The sequence below is a fragment of the Rhododendron vialii genome, chromosome 8a (assembly GCF_030253575.1).
Source record: "Rhododendron vialii isolate Sample 1 chromosome 8a, ASM3025357v1".
Classification (NCBI taxonomy): Eukaryota; Viridiplantae; Streptophyta; class Magnoliopsida; order Ericales; family Ericaceae; genus Rhododendron; species Rhododendron vialii.
The window spans coordinates 29,405,828-29,426,181 of NC_080564.1; the positions used below are offsets into that span (position 1 = coordinate 29,405,828).

The 20,354-nt window shown below is 38.4% G+C and overlaps 2 protein-coding genes across 3 annotated transcripts; both read left to right on the plus strand.

The window, feature by feature from the left end:
- Positions 1-392: 392 nt before the first annotated feature.
- Positions 393-9,508, plus strand: LOC131336430 (uncharacterized). 2 transcript variants are annotated; one of them, XM_058372272.1, is made up of 14 exons: positions 393-655; positions 912-940; positions 1,038-1,140; positions 1,948-2,119; positions 3,184-3,369; positions 3,759-3,916; positions 4,293-4,569; positions 4,863-5,074; positions 5,240-5,338; positions 5,422-5,954; positions 6,288-7,057; positions 7,523-7,721; positions 8,581-8,739; positions 8,861-9,508. In XM_058372272.1, the coding sequence occupies exons 1-13, from the start codon at positions 484-486 to the stop codon at positions 8,707-8,709; spliced, it is 3,039 nt and encodes a 1,012-aa protein (XP_058228255.1). In that variant the 5' UTR covers positions 393-483; the 3' UTR covers positions 8,710-8,739; positions 8,861-9,508. The 2 variants fall into 2 exon arrangements, with proteins under 2 accessions (XP_058228255.1, XP_058228256.1); XM_058372273.1 differs by lacking the exons at positions 393-655; positions 912-940; positions 1,038-1,140 and having other exon boundaries at positions 1,976-2,119; positions 3,782-3,916.
- Positions 9,509-11,733: 2,225 nt separating this feature from the next.
- Positions 11,734-19,278, plus strand: LOC131336431 (26S proteasome non-ATPase regulatory subunit 6 homolog). The gene is made up of 8 exons (XM_058372274.1): positions 11,734-12,068; positions 12,159-12,273; positions 15,880-15,970; positions 16,076-16,221; positions 16,334-16,553; positions 16,699-16,807; positions 18,657-18,825; positions 18,938-19,278. The coding sequence occupies exons 1-8, from the start codon at positions 11,933-11,935 to the stop codon at positions 19,110-19,112; spliced, it is 1,161 nt and encodes a 386-aa protein (XP_058228257.1). The 5' UTR covers positions 11,734-11,932; the 3' UTR covers positions 19,113-19,278.
- Positions 19,279-20,354: the final 1,076 nt, after the last annotated feature.

Consider the following 20,354-nt stretch of genomic DNA (forward strand, 5'->3'; position numbering starts at 1 on the left):
CAGCACTAGCAAAACAAAAGGAGAGATGGATGGATGAGGCAAATTTGAAAAAACTCCTTTTAAGGTGAATTCATTATGCAAAATAACTCCCGACCTATTTCAAAAAACGAAAAATAAGAACATTAACAAAACGGAGCACTTTATTAATTTGCATTCTCGAATCTCGATTCGATGGGAGAGAGGGCGTGGTAATTACGAGAATTTTTATTTTTATTTTTATGTTAGAATGAATTACGAGAATTTTGGAGCATTTGGGTTAATATCTCTGACACCCCTCAACTACACTACTGTCTCACTTAACCCCCTCAATTACAAAAAACAAGCAAACACACCCCTAAATCACGCGAAATCCGTTAACGGAGGAGACGAGATTACCGATATAGTACTAAGCAGTAGACAATCTCAAGCAGAAATTTCAAGACGCTCACAATACTTTCGCTGTGCAGTAGACGAAATCGCTCTGGGTAGCGCGGGAGGATTGCCATGGAGGACGATTCGAAGAAGAAGGGGAGGAGAGAACCAGAAGCAGAAATCCTCGATAAGGTCGGAGGCGTCATCGCCGCCGTCAACGACGCCAAACACGTCGACGACGTCGTTTGCGCTCTTCACTCCCTCGCCGTTCGCCTCTTCCCTCTTGACTCTCGCGCCATCTCAGGTACGCCGATTATGTGAGAAATTTAATTTTTTTTTTGCCAGCCGATAGGATGTTACGGGTTGGATGTTAGTTGTATGTTAGTTGTAACAACGGGACTCGAGCACCTCAGGACTCGAGCTCAGGACCTCCTCAAGTGTTTATGTATTTCTCAATTTTACTCACTCTTATAAAAAAAAAGAAAAAGAAAAACAATTTACGTGATTCATATGTAAAATATGATGGAGACTGATTGCTCTGTTTGTTATGCAACTTGTAGGGAGCATCGATCAACAGCATAGAGATAAGGTCTGAGCCTGTAATTTTTGTGACTGGAATTTTTTGTTTTGATTACTTCACACTTTTTCTTTCATCTGTAAGAAATGAGTGATTTTGATGTTTTCAGGTGCTTAGTGCCAAAGTGCCTGATGAACAGGAGAGGAGTTACTGGTGGAGAGTGTTCTACCAAGGTGCTGCATTTCCTACCCTGGCCAGGGTTCTGTTATATGGTAAGATCATTATCTATACAGATAGTAAAAGAAAAAAGAGGAAAAAAGAGGAAAAAAGAGGAACAAGAAAGTATGTTTAGGTGTCCGCAATTGGAAGATTTTGTCCTTTTTTGGTGGATGATTCTGGAGCGAAATAGCTGAAGACCAGCCCTAATTTGGGCTTATTGGGTATGATTTTTGGTTATTGGTAAAGAAGAGTCAATTCACTGACGCTGCATGATAAGAGGGACGAGTCCTAATTTGGATAGGTGATTCCTGATTTAGGATAGTTGGAGTAGAGTTTGTTTAACACACGCTAAGTACGGACAGCAAAGTTATTCCTTGCTTCAGCATATATTAGAATTTCACAGTATTATCGAAGGAGTTCAGTCTTAAAAGTGGGAAAACACCATATCTTTTTGGCAGATTTGGGGGTGAAAGTTATTATTTAAAAGTCAAATGATCAAGAAAAATTTGTGGAACTATGGAGAAGTTTTGAGTACTTAAGCTTTTATGATCGGTTATCTAACTACTTTTGTCATGGTTTTTTTTTAAAGTGAAAATAAGACTATCGGTAAATGTTTTCATAGTAACAGAGGTATACTTATGTGTGTCATGGACGCAAAGCATTTGTGCATGGATGGTCATAGTAATTAGAGGAAAGACCAATGTATACTGAACCTAGAGATATTGGTTGAGTACTAAATTCCGTGTTTTTCACATGCTTGAGATTGGGTTCACTTTTCTGCTATTTTGCCCGAAAAAATCTTGATTTAGATATTTATATGCACGCCCAAGGTTGCTGACATCAATTGCTATTATTTGCAGATTTTCCTTCCAATTGGCTAGCTTGTTTCCCCTTGTCTGCAAGGAAACATGTCTATGATGTGTTCTTTGTCAATGGGCCTACACTGGAAGTTGTACAGACTGTAGTTCCATCTCTACAACCAAACGGAAACAGTAGATTTGATATTAAACCTGTGCGCTCAAATGCAGAGAGGTAGTGGTTGAAAACTTCTTCTTCTTATTTTTCGTTGTTGTGTTGTTTGGGCTTTCAACTTGGCATTTTTCACCCAATGTCTGCTACTTTGCTGTAATTGATAAGTAATGACTGGGCTATATAGTTCCTATTGCGCGTCATTTGTATCTTATGTTTGTGCAAGTGGCACATAATTTGATGTATGGTCATACTCCCACCTTTCCTAATTGTTGGTCCAACTTTCCTTTTTTCGAAGTTCGAAATTATCAGTCCTCTTCCGAAAGCCAATGTGTAGTTTTTCAAAATAATCCCTTTCAAATAGCTTTAAATATATTGGAAAGTGAAAATAAGGGAAAATATTGGATTTTTGCCATCTAATCTTAATCTGAATGCCACGATTGCATGTCTCCGAAAGTAGTTAGAATCCCTAAAAGACCCAAGATTATGGAATGGAAGTAGTCAAACTGATAATCATTAAGGGTATTAGCTTTTTTTGAACAGCAATAAGGGTATTAGCTTAGTACCTTTTATTCTGGATTACTACTGGCATATTGCATATCACTGCAGAAGTCAGATTATACTCACTGTTCTTATATATACTTTTGTGAAGGTCATGTTCCCCTTATTATGATGTTTTATGGAGATTAACACGAGTTGTGCAATCAGAACCACCAATCTTACATAAATATTACAGATGTATACAATATGGTTGGCTTGTCAAATCCCTCTGCAACTGTTGTCTAACAGTTGGACTCATTTGTAAAGGTAGAACGATGGTGAAGTTGAAAAACCAGAGTTGGAATTTGCTTAATGGTAGCAATACATTGGAATTTGGGTGGGGTATGACATCATCTTGCATGGGTACCATAATGTTTGACACTTCCGTTCCCCCGTGCCATCGTGACAAGCTTTTGATCAGATACTACATGACAGCTTTAATATAGCCTGTCCCAATGTGGTATTGATTATTGATTGCCCAGTATGCATCATCACTTGTACATCAGGCAACAATCACAACAGAGATACCATAGGATGACTTTTCATCAGGTTTTTCTTGTTGACCTGTTGTTTTCGTCTTATTACAGAGTTCTTGCACTATGCTTGCTTGAAAATGATGGGGTACTCCAAATGGCAAGAGAATTTGGTGGTTCTTGTCAATCTGACGATATCAGCACCGAACAGCTTAATTCAACAATATCCAGAGTCGCACAGCTTGTTACATCTATTCCTGACAAAGCACAGTTGGGAACCTCCAATTCTCTTTCATCTCAGTATCCACCCATCTTCTTATGCTGATTATCATATTGATTATGCTTATTGTGCGTGCGTGTGTGACATACTTAGGACAGTTGAAAAAACAGAGTTACCATCAAACAAGTGCTTTCAGAGGTTGTGTTGGACACTCGAACCTCTTGGGCTCTTTAAGTTTATTAACACCGGGCATGAATCTACTTCTGTCAAAATCGACGAATTCACCCAGTTGCTGTCATTGGACGATAATCGATGACATTGACATAGTTTCCCGACCTCCATTGCACTTGGGAGGGGGTTAAGAGTGGACCTGCCTAAGTATAACCTCCCACATATTAATTAAACATCTTGCTGTCATCATTTCTACTTCCTCTCTGTGTATTGTTTACTCTTCACCAGAATATTTCAGCTTCTTCTTTAAGCAGATTATAGATCAACTTATTGCTGGAGCAGAAGAACGGGACATGGATCTATGCAGAAAAGACACTGTCAATGATAATGTTGTGGATGGTGCCACCCTATTTGTTGCAGAATCATTTGCTCGCATTTGTCGACGAGGGTCTGCAGGTATTCTGGATGATTGCAAGAACCACAATTGGAACTTTTAGGCATCTCTATTTCGGTGCTCCCTTTCATTCATGTGGTGTGCATGCTTTTCTCTCGTGTCTTATTTAGCAGTCTTAATACATCATGTTGCAATCTCGGTTTGTACTCCATCTGTAGCAGTGGTTGACATGTTATGTATTATGAGCAGTTACAGACTAACCGTGACTACCTTGATGCCTTTATGTGGCAGTACCAACCTGGTGTCACCATACAGGAGAAACTATTCTATTTCCTCTGAACCTTGTTGCATTGGAATGAAAAGTGTTTTTTGTTTCTTCTATTGCCAAGCAGGGTAATATAGTTTTTAAAGGCAAGATACAACTTCTTATGTTTACAGACGTGCTGTTAAGTCAAGTGATTCCACATATTCTTGGGCATGTGCATAGTATTCGATTGTCAAACGCCAACGTGGATGTTAGGGAGGGGTTTGGGGTGAAGTCTGGTTCTCAGTTTTGGTTGAAGCTGATGGAGGCAATTAAAGACCCCTATGCTGTGGAAAGATTGTCTGAACAGCTATTACGGCAGTTAGTAGCTGAACAAGTAACTGATGTTGAGGCTTATTGGATTCTTTGGATATTGTTCCATCGGATTTGTGAGAGTCAAACGGCATTCAGGTTAGTGAACATGTTTAAGTGCCTTTTGTTATGTGAGTTAGGATGACACTTGTAAGGACCTCCTCTTCTGCTCTCACTTTATCTTGTGCTGTTGACACTTCGAAAGACTGCAATTTGGTTTCATCTTTCCACATGAAACATAAGGTGCAATGAAGGAAAACTTATTTATGGTGTTGGTAAATGACTTCAATGACTGTGAGAGTATCATGGTTGTATATATTTAGTTTACCAAGCTGTGTACACACACTGCGGAGAAAACTCATGATAACCATTTTCACACATTTTCTTTCTAGGTCCATGTTCATTGAGAAATTTTTGCTTTGGAAAGTGTTTCCTTTCCGTTGCCTGAGATGGATACTTCACTTTGCTGTTCTTGGATTCCCTCCTGATGCCACTTTGCCGAGAGCTCATACTTCTCGTGGTCTATCGGAGACAACGCAGCGTCTCGCCACAGTATGGTCCAAAAGAGAATTTGTGCAATCAGCCCCAGTAGAGCAGCAAGTTTGTATCCTCAAAAGTTCTGAGAGTGAATCCTGCAATTAGGATTAGGAGGCAGGACTAAAACCAGTCATATTTGAACAGAACGCTCTTTTCAGTTTTAGCTTACAAACATTAAGATATTGGCTTTTTCGGTATTATATGGTTCCGCAACCCTTAATTCTATATTCAGATGTAACGGCAGCTCTAGGTCTCTCCCTAGAGAAGATGTCAAAAGAAGATTTAGATGCAACCAAGGATCTGATGCGCTCGATTCTTGATGGAGTTAGCGGTAAAATCTTATCCCTGTGCTTTTAATGTTATTTGACTTGTGTCAGAGTATGCTTCTCTTACATCTTTTTCTAAATTCTGCAGGTAGGCTGGAAAGCCCTGACCATTTGGTTCGAAGAATGGCTAGCAGTATTGCTTTAGTATTTTCGAAGATAATTGACCCTAACAATCCTTTGTATCTTGATAATAGCTGTAGTCAAGAGACCATTGACTGGGAGTTTGGATTAGCAACTCCAAAGAAAGGGACACTGACTGACTCACAATTCGCAGATAAGGAAGTTGATAAATTGAAAACATGCAGTGCCTTGTTACCAGAAAAGGGATTTGACACCAAGGTCAATAGAGGTGTGGGCAACGATCACAAGGTTTTGAAGAAGAGGCTATCTGAATTTAAGTTGGTGGATCCTGATGAGATTATTGATCCAGCCACACTGAAAAATGAATATGTTTCTGGTGAGGAAGATGGTACTGATGGTGCAAGTGAAAATTCTGAAACTTCGAGTGACTCATCTTTACAGCCGTATGACTTGTCAGATGATGACACAGACTTGAAAGGTAAATTCTCACAGTTGGTTGATGTGCTTGGAGCTCTCAGAAAATCTGATGACCCCGATGGTGTAAGTGTTCAAATTCCTTGTTTATCTTTCCAATATTTGAAGTAAATTTCTAATTTTACCAGATTGGCCTATATTGAGATTCTCAAGCTTGAGTTTTTTTTTTTTGTGAGATCTACCCTGGTGGATTTGTCATTAGATGGTATCTAATCTTGGAGTTTTTCCGATTTAATAGGCTCTCCTTGGAAAGAGAGTGAAATAAATGGTACCCAGACTTACTTATTGCTGGTTGCTACAATTGCAATCAAATTATAGTTATTTTAAAGCTGGTGGTTGAATCTTTGATGGAACTGGTCTTTCCAGATAATCAATCCCTTGCTTTGTTTTTGTTTTTAGGTTGAAAGGGCCCTTGATGTTGCTGAAAAGCTTGTCCGTGCATCACCTGATGAACTTACTTATGTAGCTGGGGATCTGGTCAGAACTCTTGTACAGGCTCGTTGCTCTGATTCAACTATTGAAGGAGAAGAAGAATCAGCTGAAGTAAAGAGGCAAAAAGCGCTGGTTGCACTGATCGTCACGGCTCCTTTTCAATCCCTTGATGCCCTCAACAAGCTGATATATTCACCTAATGTAGATGTCAGCCAACGGATCATGATACTTGACGTGATGACTGATGCGGCACAGGAGCTTGCTAATGCTAAAATGATGAAACCGAAACAGCATCCGAGGAACCTCATATCCACCGTTTCAGAGACTCAACCGTGGTTTATGCCAAGTAGTATAGGTCCCCCTGGAGCTGGTCCTTGGAAGGAGATTTCCCGCACTGAAACTCCGTTAAATTGGTCGTACTCGTATGAGAGAGAACTTCCCCCTAGACGAGGTCAAGTCAAGAGAGGGAAAACGCGCAGATGGAGCTCCCGACCGGATCATATACAAGGACATTCAATGGAATGGTCTCAGAATAAGTTCCCTCAATATGCAGCAGCATTTATGCTTCCAGCTATGCAGGGATTTGATAAGAAAAGGCATGGTGTTGACTTGCTTGGCAGGGATTTTATTGTCCTGGGGAGACTTATCTATATGCTTGGTGTTTGTATGAAGTGTGCAGCCATGCATCCGGAAGCATCTGCCTTGGCTCCACCACTCATGGATATGTTAAGTTCTAGGTACTAAAAATCTTCACCCACTAATATAGAGTAGGACCATGGGGCTTTGTCTTTGTTGTGTAATTGTTCACGCCAGTGGCAGGGTGTGTGATGATGCACTTGCAAATTTTTAATTTGGCCTAGCCCATTATACATGCGACAAAAAGGTATGCGTGGGGGCTCTGTGTTTCTCTATACTCACTCTCTCATTCTGTTAGTCAGTCTTTCAGTGTGGGATATATCCCAAAATGCATGCCCACTTTTGAAGTCAAGTCATAGAAGTTTTTTGTTTTCCTAAGATGCAAATGATTATGAGTAGGCTGAAAGGTTGGCATAAGGGGCCAATATTTTAGTGCCTTAAATGCATGTTCTCTTAAAAGGTTGGAACTTCAAAAAAGGCTGACATCCCTACTTTGCTGGATCAAACTAACTGAAATTATTGGTCTATAACTATTTACTGAACCATGTGCTCTTGCTGTCATGCAGGGAGATATGTCATCATACGGAAGCATATGTCCGAAAATCTGTCCTTTTTGCAGCGTCTTGCATATTGGTGGCCCTCCATCCATCTCATGTAGCATCTTCTTTAATCGAAGGCAATGCAGAAATTTCTAGAGGGCTTGAGTGGGTACGCACTTGGGCACTTCATGTAGCTGAATCAGATACAGATAGAGAGTGCTACACGGTAAGGAAAAGATAGTCCAGTGGAATGGAAGCTCAGATCATGCCTCGTTTTTCATCTTCAATTTCCTTGCGGAATTGTAGGCTACAGTGTTTAGTTTATAATATTGAACTTGTGATGATGCCTTACTTCCTTTGCTAACTAAACCAAATCCGAAGGAAACTTCAGATCATCACGTATGTTATATCAATGGTTGGTGGGATTAGTATGCTAAAGATTTAAGCGGAAATAATGAAGTTAAAGCTTCCATTGCTGGCAACTAGAGGAGCAGGATACATTATTTTGCCTTTGGTTTTCGTTGTAATGGGGGAAGCAATGATCTTTCTCTTGTCCTATGTTGCATCGACTTAGGTACAAGTGTCGGGTGGGGTCGTAAGTGTTCGAATTTATTTGAATCTCATCTCAAGGATACAGAAACATGTGAAGCCTTTTCTCATAGTTCTTTTATTGTATATGGTAAAATGGTATTTCCATGGTGTCATATAGCATTCTCATGCATAACTGAATGTTTTAATAGTAACTTTGTATACTTCTCTTGCAAAATCTGCTTGTTTGGTTGATGTCCTATCAAATAAGTTGGACGCAGAATCCTGCTTGTTTGGCGGATGTCCAATCAAATAAGTTGGGACGCAGTCACGCAGCTCATACTCTTACAGTACCCTTGTCGAGGCTCAGGCACCAGTACTTATATGCTTAGAAAGGTCCATGTAAACATAGCTCTTGTCTAAAGCTGCACTATTTACTGTTTTAATTTAGTGCCTCTGAACGTCTTCCAGTTCTAATGTCCTTTTGTGTCGTAAATTGTAATCTATATTGATAAGAAGCATTACTCGACACGTGATCATTGGTTGATTTGTCTCAGCTGGCGGTGGGATGTCTCCAACTTCACACTGAGATGGCCCTCCAAGCTTCTCGAGCCCTAGAGTCCAAGCCTGTCAGCATTGATATGCCTTCCAATCTGTTGAAAGGAACAATTAAAATTCCTCACTAGTGCGTGGAATACTGATTGATCATGCCTTCGGTAAGCATTTCTTTGCATTGAACAGCATTTACTGTCCTCTTTATGTTGGGCGCTGTAAAGTTGGTGATAAAGCTAAATAACTAAAATCAGCCATGTTCCTGTTGTGAATCTACATATGCAGGACGGCACGCCGAGGAAACCTGTTTGAACCCTCCAAGAATAGGAATGGTTGCTGGAAGTGCCTTGTTCAGTTGACAAATATCTGATCAGGTTTGACTTGTGGCATGATCAAAGATAATTTTCCTTTCTTGTCATAATGGGATCAGCAGTGCATTAGTCTGTCGGTCGATCCTTGGCTAAACAAAGGGAAACAGCTCTGTGAGTTGTTACCGCCATTCAACCGGGCCTTGGTTGCTGGCTTGCTTTAGTCAGGCAACAATTTCTTTGATGAAGAAGAAGAAAGCGTTGGCGGTGACGTCTGTGAAAATGAAGACGGCGGTGATAATTTGTAAAGAGGCTACTTTGTGAAAATAAGGCTAACGGAAATCTTCCCGTAGCAGAGCCCCCGGGGCGCTGACTTATTTTTCGTTTGGGAGGCTCTTGGTACTCAATAGCAACTCTGTCAACACTCGGTTGCTGTTTGTAATGATACAAGTTGGGGTTTTGGAACCATGTCATTAACATTAAATGTACTTTAGTTATTTGGCGGAAATTAACGTTAGCAGAACTAGGTTTCAATTACTCTTTTTTTTTTTTGCCTTAAATCGATCTTGTAATACCTTAAAAATCACCAATTCGTTAAAAAAAATGTCCGCGCGCTCTCATTAAATGGCTGTTGTTTGCTCTTAGTATATATTTTTAAATTGCTGGCGTATCAATATTTAGACACATGCTCCACAAAGCTCAATGAAGAAAACGAATTTATGTAGCCGACCTCAATTAATTGGGATTTAATCTCCATTTGGTTTGAATTATTTTTTGTTACGTATTATTTTCTAGAAACCGTTTAATTCTTGTTTTTAGAATCAAATTTTGCAGAATAATTTTCAAAAGGTTTAATGAACACTCGTAGGTTGTATAACTACTCATATTTTGGTAAAGTCTTTTGGGACAATTTGAACATACCTTTTGAATTAGTGAATTAATTTTTCAAATTTAATTATTACAAGTATTGATTACTGTCTATAAAATTCTGTTATGAAAATAAAAATTAAACTGAAAAATCGAATCGAGTAAAATTTCAAACATCCGCAGTTGCCGTGTTTTAAAATCTTGCTCTGTAAAGCTCTTAGGTGGAGTTCTAATTCAAATTCAATCATGTACTTCGTTTAATTTTTATTTGAGAAAGCCTACGCATACGTCTTTAAAGCATAACTTTGGACAGAACATGTCAAAAATCGTTCGGTGCATGTCCCATATATATTGAACAGTTCCAACAGTTGATGGTGCGTTTCCATTATATGTTAATAACAATAGTCAAGTGGGCTAGGTCTACTGGGGGTTCTCTTTGTTGGCTTCTTGTCAACAAGCGCTTGCTTTGTAATCATTTTTCTTATCAATAAAAGTTTTTGCTTCACCTTTCAAAAAAAAAAAAAAACAAGAGTCAAGTTGTTTTCGCTAAATAATTTTTATAATGAGTATATGCAAAGTTAATGACCTGTCTAAAAATCCATAAAAACATGAGATTTAGACAATTTAGTTTAACGAAAACACCCAAAATCCGGTATTATATTTTAAAATTGTGTGTATAACATTACTCGATTGTCAAGGGATTTCACTCGTGGATCGTGATTCTCCCATCACTTCGATCTTGTTCGGTTTAGGTTTTGAAGAGGTTATTCGAGAGAGAGATTGAGGGCCCGTTTGGATGCAGAAAAAGAATTGGGGATATTAGTTAAAAACGGGATAAGATAGTAAGAGTTATTAATTAATAATGGATGACCTACATTAATGTGATGTTTATAGAGATTGTATTAAATAGTACTTAATTTGGATGAGATATTAGAAATGGGGAATAAAATAGTACTTGATTTGGATGGATGATAAATTGGGGGTATAAGGAAGGGTGGATAATGTAAAAAACTGTCAATTGACTATTTTGCCATTGTTTAGTGTTAAATTGAATTATTCATTAAATTTAATATAAATTGAAAATTTCAATAAAATTAATTAAATTTTCATAAGTAAACCCTAATAATTTAATTTACTACTAAATTAATCAATTTAATAAGTATAAAAAATTAAAATTTGTTTTTCAAAAGTTTTTTTTAATTAATTTCATTTTTTAAGTGGGACTTGTAAAACCCTTCTTCAATTTACAATTTAAATATGTGTTCATTTTAATTGATTATGGGTGGAGTTGTAGGAAACACATGGGCACACATGCACGCGATAAATTTCCTTTGTTCTTTTTTTTGTTACGTTCGCCATAAAAGAGAGAGAGAGGAGAGAGAGAGAGAACGGCACGGCGGCAATAGAAGAAGAAGAGGAGAGAACGGTTACGACACACTCCCTCTCTCCGATCCCTGTTGAACGTTACAACCTGGTTAGTCCTCCCTCTCTCTGATCTACTGTTCTTTTTTCTTCCTGTTCTTGTTTTGCTGTTCATCGTAAAAAACCGAGGCCGGTTAGGGAGATAAGGAGGGGTAAAATCGTTCAATTTCCAGGGGATCGGGATCTTAATAACACCTTGAAACCCATCCAAAAATAACTAAAACCCTTCCAATTTTGGGTTTCCAAATCAGGGATAAAACCCACAGTATTAGAGGCGTGAAAAATAATCCCCTGCCCAATCCGGCATTCAATTGGGTCTTGTGGGAGTGTTCGGATTGTGAAAAAAGTATTTTTTAAAAAAGAAGGTAATTTTAAGTTAAAAAATTATGTGTTTGTGTAAATAATTTTTTTATCAATATAAATTTTGTTTGATAGATTCATGGAGATTTTCATCTAGTGTAAAAAAAATTAAAAAATATTTTTTATTTTTATTATATTTGAGTTTGAAAATTGAAAAAAAAAACTTTTATAAAAGGAGGTAAACTGGAACGGGTCGTGAGAATATTTATCTGGAAGTCCTTCAGTTCCACAAAAACACGATACGCACGAACCGCATACAATCTCACCTCCTTTTCTCCTCTACGAGGCACAAAGCAAATAAAACTCATCGGTTTCTCTCTCTCCAAGCAAACTGCTAAACAAACCCTAACCCACTGCCAAATCCACATCTCAGAGCTACAGGGAGAGAGAGAGAGTAACCATGGAAGGCCAAGAGGGTTCACAACAACCACAGCTCATCCTCGCCAACAAGCTGTTCCTTCTCACTCACCCAGACGTCGCCGACATCGAGAAAGTACGCCTCCGTCAAGAGGTCTTGGACTCCGTCATAGCCGACGGTAACAATCACCGCTACTTATTCTGCAAGTGATTTGTTCTGAGTGCTTCTATCGGGCTGATTTAGGGCTTTTGATTCTATTTTTGTGCAGATATGTCGCCGCTGTACGAAACCCTAGCATCAAACTCGGTGCTTGATTTGGATCAGACTGTATTGGCCTCGATGCGCGCCAAGATCGATGAACAGCTCAAGACGCTCGATGAGAAGTGAGTTGATATTCTCTCTGTACTATGAGTAGGCGTATACTTATGTGTACAGTGTGACCTTTGTGGAATTTCTCTTAGGCAATGTCGTAATTGTGGTTAGTCCAAGAGGAGATTTTGGGTAAGCTGCAAGCATAGCCAAACCAAACCGAGCATTGTGTGCCAAATCCCAATCACACTGGGTTGCCTTATGCTGGAGGTTAAGGGTAGGAACGGATCTGTGGATAAGATCTGAGATATCACTTAGGTAATCCTTACAGTATGGTCACAGTACCGCTTACCCACTAAAACTTAAATAATGTGGCATACATGTGTTCTTAGTGTTTCACATATTGGGTTGAAGATGGAAATGATCTGGTTAACTCTAGATAAACCAACACAAACTTGCATAACTAATTCTGTCATCAGTAGAAACTAGCCACAACACAGAGAGAGGTATTACTTTCATTGTACACTAGTAATTAACTAGAAGGACCAAGGCATCAGAACCCATCATGTTCATGTGCACGTGTAGAAGTCCTTGGATGGGCTTTCAACTGTGTAGCTCTCACCTACTAACGTAACTCAACTAGTAAATGAATCTAAATTAGGGCCTTCCATGTTGTAATGGACAACTACAGACACTAATTCCCTTCTCACCATCGTCAATTTCATTTTGACATAGAAAATGAATAACATAGCTGAGGTAAAATACCTGGGCAGTCAAAAATCAAGTAATCATCGTCCAAGTAGTTGTCCAATTCCTCTGTAAGCCAATCATCCAGATTTTCTTCAAGGTGCCTAATGTCGAGATTTAAGGTAAACTTGGATTCCCACTATTGGATGGACAAGAAAAAAGTTATTTTACAAAGTACGCTAACAATTTATGCCTCTCCCAATTGACAACACAAACAGATGAGAAAAGTAAATGATTTGGAAACCAAAACACAAAGGATACTCCATGCAATACATAAGGCCACCGTTTGGACCCAATCCAAGCTCTTCCATAACATCATCCAAAGAAATGAGTTCCCTGATATCTGCAATAAAACAAACACTTGATTGGTCTAAAACCAAAGGAGGAGCTGAAACAATCAAACTTTCAATGGAATCATATGGGGATAAAAGAGTGAACCCTCTTTACCCATGGCTATGGGATAATCGAAATTTTCGGCAGCAGGATCTAAGTTCACGATATGGATTGTTCGCCTCATCGTTTCACAGTGTTGAAACAAACTAGAGCAGTATGTAGACTGGAGAAGCAATAATTATGCAGATAGTCAGTACAGTAAATCGCAGAAACAACATGGGAAACGACTGATAAAAGGACATTCTAGTTAAATGGCCATCTGCAAACCCAGACAAACAAGTCTAATAAAGCTGAATATCTTATAGCAAAGAAATAAATCAAAAGTCAAGTGGATAAAACAATCAAGAGATGTAAAATCCAAAAAATCACCTTGCCACTGCCTGCTGGGCCAATAACTAGCTGTGCGTAACCCATTTAGGCCTCAGTTGAATAACTTAATAACCTCAAGAACTGCAACAAAAGCATACGCAGCACACCAAATACCAGCCACGAGCAACAAACTCAGCACACCAGAGTAAGCCATAAGCACTGACAAGAGAGGAACAAGAACATAACAGTAGTTGTATTTCCATCACAACAAAAAGAAGGTATCACATTACATTCCTATATCGTATTACAATACTAAAATTTGTTTAAGCAACACAAACCCACCATTCATTTAGCACTTCTTACTCAATGCCATGATTCATCACCATCCAACCCCCCACCCACAAACTAGCCTTCTATGCTGTGAAAAAAAAAAAAGGAAAGAAAGAAAGAAAGAAAGAAGAAAAATCTAGGGAAAAAGGTTTAATGTATGCATTATATGGACAGAAGGCAACCGACCGGTCGGTGGGTAAATATCCCTTTCAACTGCACTCACAATTAAAACCCTAGACCACAATACTAACTATTATAACCAGTAAGAGCATCTCATGTAATTGGCTTCATACTAATACTGTACTCCAATCAAACTCCTCAGTACAGTGTATTTGACAAGCAATTGAGTTGATACATGAATCTTATTTTTCCATTGAGCTTTGTCCAGGGCCTTAGATTTAGTAAGTTCAAATCCTTCCGGCACTTTTGGGTACCTATGATGAACGTTTATGGTCGTGTTATACTGGATTAGTCTGTATATTATTGGAAAATGTGGTGAGCTAGAGGAGATTGAATTTTAAATGATAAAACCTCAGGAGGTTTGGCTTCATCCCACCGACTTGGACTGGTTTATTGTGTCTCCTAGATGAACTAGTTGACATTGTGCAGCTATGAATCATAGTTGCTTCAAAAACTTTTGGACTGTAGTTTGGGTATGATTGGTTGATCCCCATTTGGTTTAGTCTTGTACGTAGTACTTTTTAGGCGTCATTGTTCTGTTGTTTTGAAAATTAGAAGGTTGAGCAGCTTGTTGAACTTTTCAACCTTGAATTGGGTTGATTAAGAGGTTTTTGTGCTGTAAAGGAGTTCCAGAGTTGTAATTGCTTCTAGGGAATAGTAATAGATGGAGTTTGTATCAGATGTCGAGATGTTGTGAGGCCAAAGGCTGATCAGTGGAATCACAACGGCTGTCATTGTCTCAGATAGGGATGTAATAGTTTTTTAAGTGTGTTGTGAAGTAGAGCTGATGTTCTATTCATGAATTCACTTACCATGCCTGAGATAATCACTTACTTCGAGTTGCAAAAGGATTATGACAATTCATTCAATTTTATGATGGTTCAATTCTGTCCTCTGTTGTGCTATTGTTTAGGTGTTACCTTAACAATTGGAATACATATGTTTTGTTTCGCTCTAACAAGTTTATGTGCCTCGGAATCTTGGGGCGTATGTACTTGGAATATGTGCATATGGAGGAAAGAAATGAATTCCAGTTATTACTAGACCTTGGAGTAAGTTCTTGAATTGGCCGTAGATGGATCTTTTTCACTTGGCCTTCACTGAGGGGCATAAAACGAACATGATTAGTTAACTCCAGGTTGGATTTGTTTCTACTACGGTTTTCTTTCTTGACAGTCTGATCTTTCAAAGGTAATTTGTATCATCCAACTATTTTTCCACTGAATTTGCCTGTAAATTTGACACTGAGAGTGCAGACCTGATAAGGATCAAGCATTATCTTTTCGCTTCAGGCTCCTTGCTAAGAATTGATGGGGCATTGCCCTCTATCTTCTTGGAGAACTGATAATATTTTTCTTAAGTAGTGTCCTTGGTTTTATAAGGATCATGTTGATATGTTGGATTACCATTTTTAATGATTATCAACCCCAATCTTACGCCTTGTGTAGCCTTCTTAACCATTTTAAATTTTGATAGGTTTAGTCTGTGATTGTGTCTGCGACTGTTACTTTCTGTTACATATTGTACGTAATGGGTACTGAATCCCTTCTCAAAAGGGTCTGTTGTTGTATGTTTAACATGATAGACAAATCTTAGTCAGAACGATTCATTTCCAAGACTTAACTGCAAGATCAATTTGCATTCTTTTAGTGTTTGATCTTGGTGTTTACGATGTATGGTAATTGAACTCTTTTCACTTTAACTGGTTTCAATTTGATTAGGATTGCCGATGCTGAAGAAAACTTAGGAGAGAGTGAAGTTAGAGAAGCTCATTTAGCTAAGTCCTTGTTTTACATACGGATTGCCGACAAGGTATTTAATGGCTAACAACATGAGTTCCAGTTCTCTGGTTGTCTGCTTTCTCCTATCCATTTCCGTGAACTGTCATCACGTAACTCGTCGTCATGGTATGCTCAGGAGAAGGCTCTGGAACAACTCAAGGTAACAGAAAGCAAGACAGTTGCAGTTGGGCAAAAGATGGACTTGGTTTTCTATACACTGCAGCTTGGTTTTTTCTACATGGATTTCGATCTTATTTCCAAGAGCATTGAGAAAGCAAAAAAGTAAGGATATGCCCTGAAATTTTTACTGTTCCTTACTCACTTCTTCAGCTTCTGTTATTCAACATATATATTGAAGCCTTTGGTTATTTAGCAAATGACATGCTGATGGCAGGTTGTTTGAGGAGGGAGGTGATTGGGAGAGGAAGAACCGTCTGAAGGTGTATGAAGGCTTGTATTTCATGTCTACTCGAAATTTCAAGCAGGCCACTGATCTGTTTCTTGATTCTATCTCAACTTTCACAACTTATGAAATCTTCCCGTACGACACCTTCATATTTTACACAGTCCTTACCAGCATCATATCATTGGATAGAGTTTCCTTGAAACAGAAGGTAGGCATGTTGTATTGCTTGCTTCCTTCTCTCTCTCTCTCTCTCTCTCTCTCTCTCTCTCTCTCTATATATATATATATATATATATATGCCCGCATTGGAGTGCGTTTAATTATTGTTATAATATTTACTTTCTGTGTGGCAGGTAGTTGATGCTCCAGAGATCTTGACTGTGATTGGGAAAATTCCACATCTGTCCGAATTTTTAAACTCTCTTTATGATTGTCAATACAAGTCATTTTTCTCCGCATTTGGTAAGCATGCTTCTGTTTCAGGTTTCTTCCTTTTATTTGGGGTATTCCTGGTTATGTTTGTTGACTTGTTTATATTTATTTGCACAAGTCATACATCGATGGGTTAAATAATGTACATCAGTGTATTGCGTGAACTAAATGATTCATTCAACACTACGATAAAGCTTCTCATTTGAACCTTGGTCACTGGCATGTTTTTGTCATGACTCTGTTATATGGCCTTTTCATTTTTAGTTCTTGGCTCGTAGGATTTTTTAAAGGCTTTTTACTTTTTAGGTGACTAAAAGTGTAAGCCTCACTGAGGGGATAGCATTCATATATCATTTAAGATATTTTAAGTTCACATATTTTTGAGTTAATTATTTGAAGTCAACATTTCTTGGTAAGTAACTAAGTAAGTTTCAAATTTGTAAGTTGTCCACATGTTGGGCTCTGAATGTTTCCAATATGTTAACTATGGAGTTGGCTCTCCAAAGTGAGCAAAATTTCAATTGGTTCTGAGATTAAATAAAGAGTAAATTACAGAAAAAATGGTCGCAAGGTTTTACCCTTTAACTTGAAACAGATTAAACCTGATTTTTTAATTGGTTTACATAAATCCAGATCTCTGGACTTCGTGTCACTCGACTGAATCCTTTAGTCTATATCGTTTAATAGCACTTGCTGTGTGACCCATGTCAATCCTTCCTCTCTTCTTGCTCTTTCTGAATCTTTTCTTCTCTCGCTCTTGCATGAAGATTATTGCTTTTACGCTGACCATGAGCACTCAAATCAGTGATATGGGGCTATGAAGGTGGAACTCGATGGACGGAAAGCTTCCTATAAGGGACCTATATCAGTGGATAGAACTGCGTTTCATCTTTTTCTAGCTTTGGGGGGAAATTTCTGATACCATGAATACTTTGTCTTGCACATATAGTGTCCAGTATCTTCCATTTAAATACGACTATACAAGGTTTGGTTACTACACAAACGCTGGGGCCTGTTAATTTTCTTTAAGATCTCCAGTTATTACATAGCAACTGTAGTCTTTTCTTCTTCCTTTCCTCTTAAGTTTTTGAGCTGGCTGGTCCTTAGAACCAAATAAGTAAGCACATTTGCTGATCTAGGATGTTACTTGATGGAATGCCTCTAGAAGGCTTTGATAACTTTCAGGCCCATGTTTTTACTTTGTTTACATGACTGATTAGTGATCTCTGCGAGGTTTACAATTTTGGCCAATTCTAAGTTGGTCGTAATGTTTGATTCACGTTTTAGATTTTATTCGTCTGGCCACCTGCTTTAGAGACAAGCCAGCATCATATACCTATTGGTATGGATGGAGAGAGTTGGTATTGAAACATTAGGTTTGATTTGTCAAAAATAAAAAACTGGATGTAATTTCTTACTGGGAAACTGGGGATTATTTTCTATTTTCCCCTCCAATTATGAAAATGAAGCCCCGATTTGAAGATTTAAGTTGTTAAGTTTGCATGAATTGATTCAAGTAGTATGCCTCTGTCCACTGCCCAAAGAATAAACTTGAAACTGAGTGTTTAAATAGTCGTATCATGATGCTTATAAAAAATCGAATGCATAGTAAGTGGAAGAAAAGAATTCCAATAGTGATCAGTTGAGTACTTGAGGTCTAGTTAATAAATGGGGATCATAAGCCTTGTGGTATGTTGACTTGACAAGTACGTAATGTGCGTATAGCTAGTTTGATGGTACTTAATAGCCTTTTTTTGCTCGGCAATGGTACTTAATAGTTGATACTGTCTACTCATCGACCCAGTCTTATTCTGGATTTGAATCTGTATATTTTATGCCTTGGTCCTTCCAATTGTAATTTCTCTGTTCTGACTTCCAGCTGGCCTGACGGAGCAAATAAAGTTGGATCGGTATTTGCATCCTCACTTCCGGTATTACATGAGGGAGGTCAGGACCGTTGTGTATTCCCAGTTCTTGGAGTCGTATAAAAGTGTCACCATTGAAGCAATGGCAAAAGCTTTTGGAGTAACGGTGGAATTCATTGATTTGTAAGTATTCTGTTGTCCTATATTCCTCTACTTGATGCCGTTTGCCTTCTCCTTAACATTCTTCTTTTTTCTTAGTGATGTGTTCAATTGAGTTTTTATAAATTGTCTCTAGGGAGTTGTCGCGATTTATCGCTGCAGGGAAGCTTCACTGCAAGATTGACAAAGTTGCCGGTGTTTTGGAAACGAACCGCCCAGATGCAAAGAATGCTCTTTACCAAGCAACTATCAAGCAAGGGGACTTCCTACTGAACCGGATTCAAAAGCTTTCTCGTGTAATTGATCTTTGAATTTAGGTAAGGATTTGTCATGTTGGAAACATTGCGGCCCTAGATTTCTTGCTGCTTCGTGCAGCATTCAGCATCTCTGATTTTATTGTATTCTAAACTGTTCTTTGAAATTGTCAAAGTTGTTGAACTCCTATTACGCAAGGATCAAGGAGGTATTGAACTTTTATTGCGCCGTGTTTGAAGAGTCTCGGTGGATGCCCAATGTCTTTGTTTGGAGTTTTTGTTTGGGTTTTGTTCTTTGCCAATCTCGCAGATTTCTCTTTGTTTCAGTCAGAAGTTCATTTTCTTGGGTTATCTTAGTAAGAAGTAAGAACTTCAACCACGAAATCTTTCATCATCATCTTGTGTTAAGTTTGCGTGTAATTTAAAGATTTTAGACAATATTATGGTGAAGTGGGGTTGTTGTTTCCCTTTGGGATAGTATAATATATGGAAGGCTGTGTGCTGGCATCAAAAGGAAAACCCATCATTTTGCCAAACATGCCATGAGGATAGAGATGTGGTCGTGGATGCAAACTTGCTCCACGAATGTATCCTGTCACTTTCGGAGTAGCATTCGCATGATGCTTAAACGCATTCTTGAATTTGGAAGTAAGTTGACTGAGCAAGCAAAAGAAATCAGTTTCCTTTTTCTTATTGGGTTTTGTGGTCTTCTTTCTTGGGTTGGTGGGTTTCATGGGCATTGAGAGTTAACTAATGACGTGTTTGGATATTTGGTTTTGCATAGAAATAATTTTGTTTTTGTATTTTTTTTTATAACCGGATGTCCGAACCAGCGCGTGCGCATCTTAACTAATTCCGAGGTCTTGAAGTTAATGACTTATGACCGTAAATCTTTTAGTTAGGGGTGATACCAGTCCGGTTTCGACTGGTTTGGGTGTATTTTTCGGTCGAAACCGGTTATCCGATTTGAGATTTTTAGAAACCGGAACCGGTTGAGATAAACCGGTCCGGTTTTGACCGGCTCAACCGGTTTCGGTGCGGTTTACCCGGTTTATTCGGTTTTCATTCATGGGCCATATTATTGACCCAATACATCAAAAAATTCACAATTCAACCCATAAAATATCAACCAAAAATCTATATTCAACCCTTTTTTTTGTGCCCAACAAAAAAGGATCAATTTTGAGCCAAATACATAAAAAAAAAAAACCATAAAAACATAATTAAGCCCATAAAAATAGTTTTTATATAATAAATATATTTATTAGATCAATATACACCACAAAATATCAACCAAAA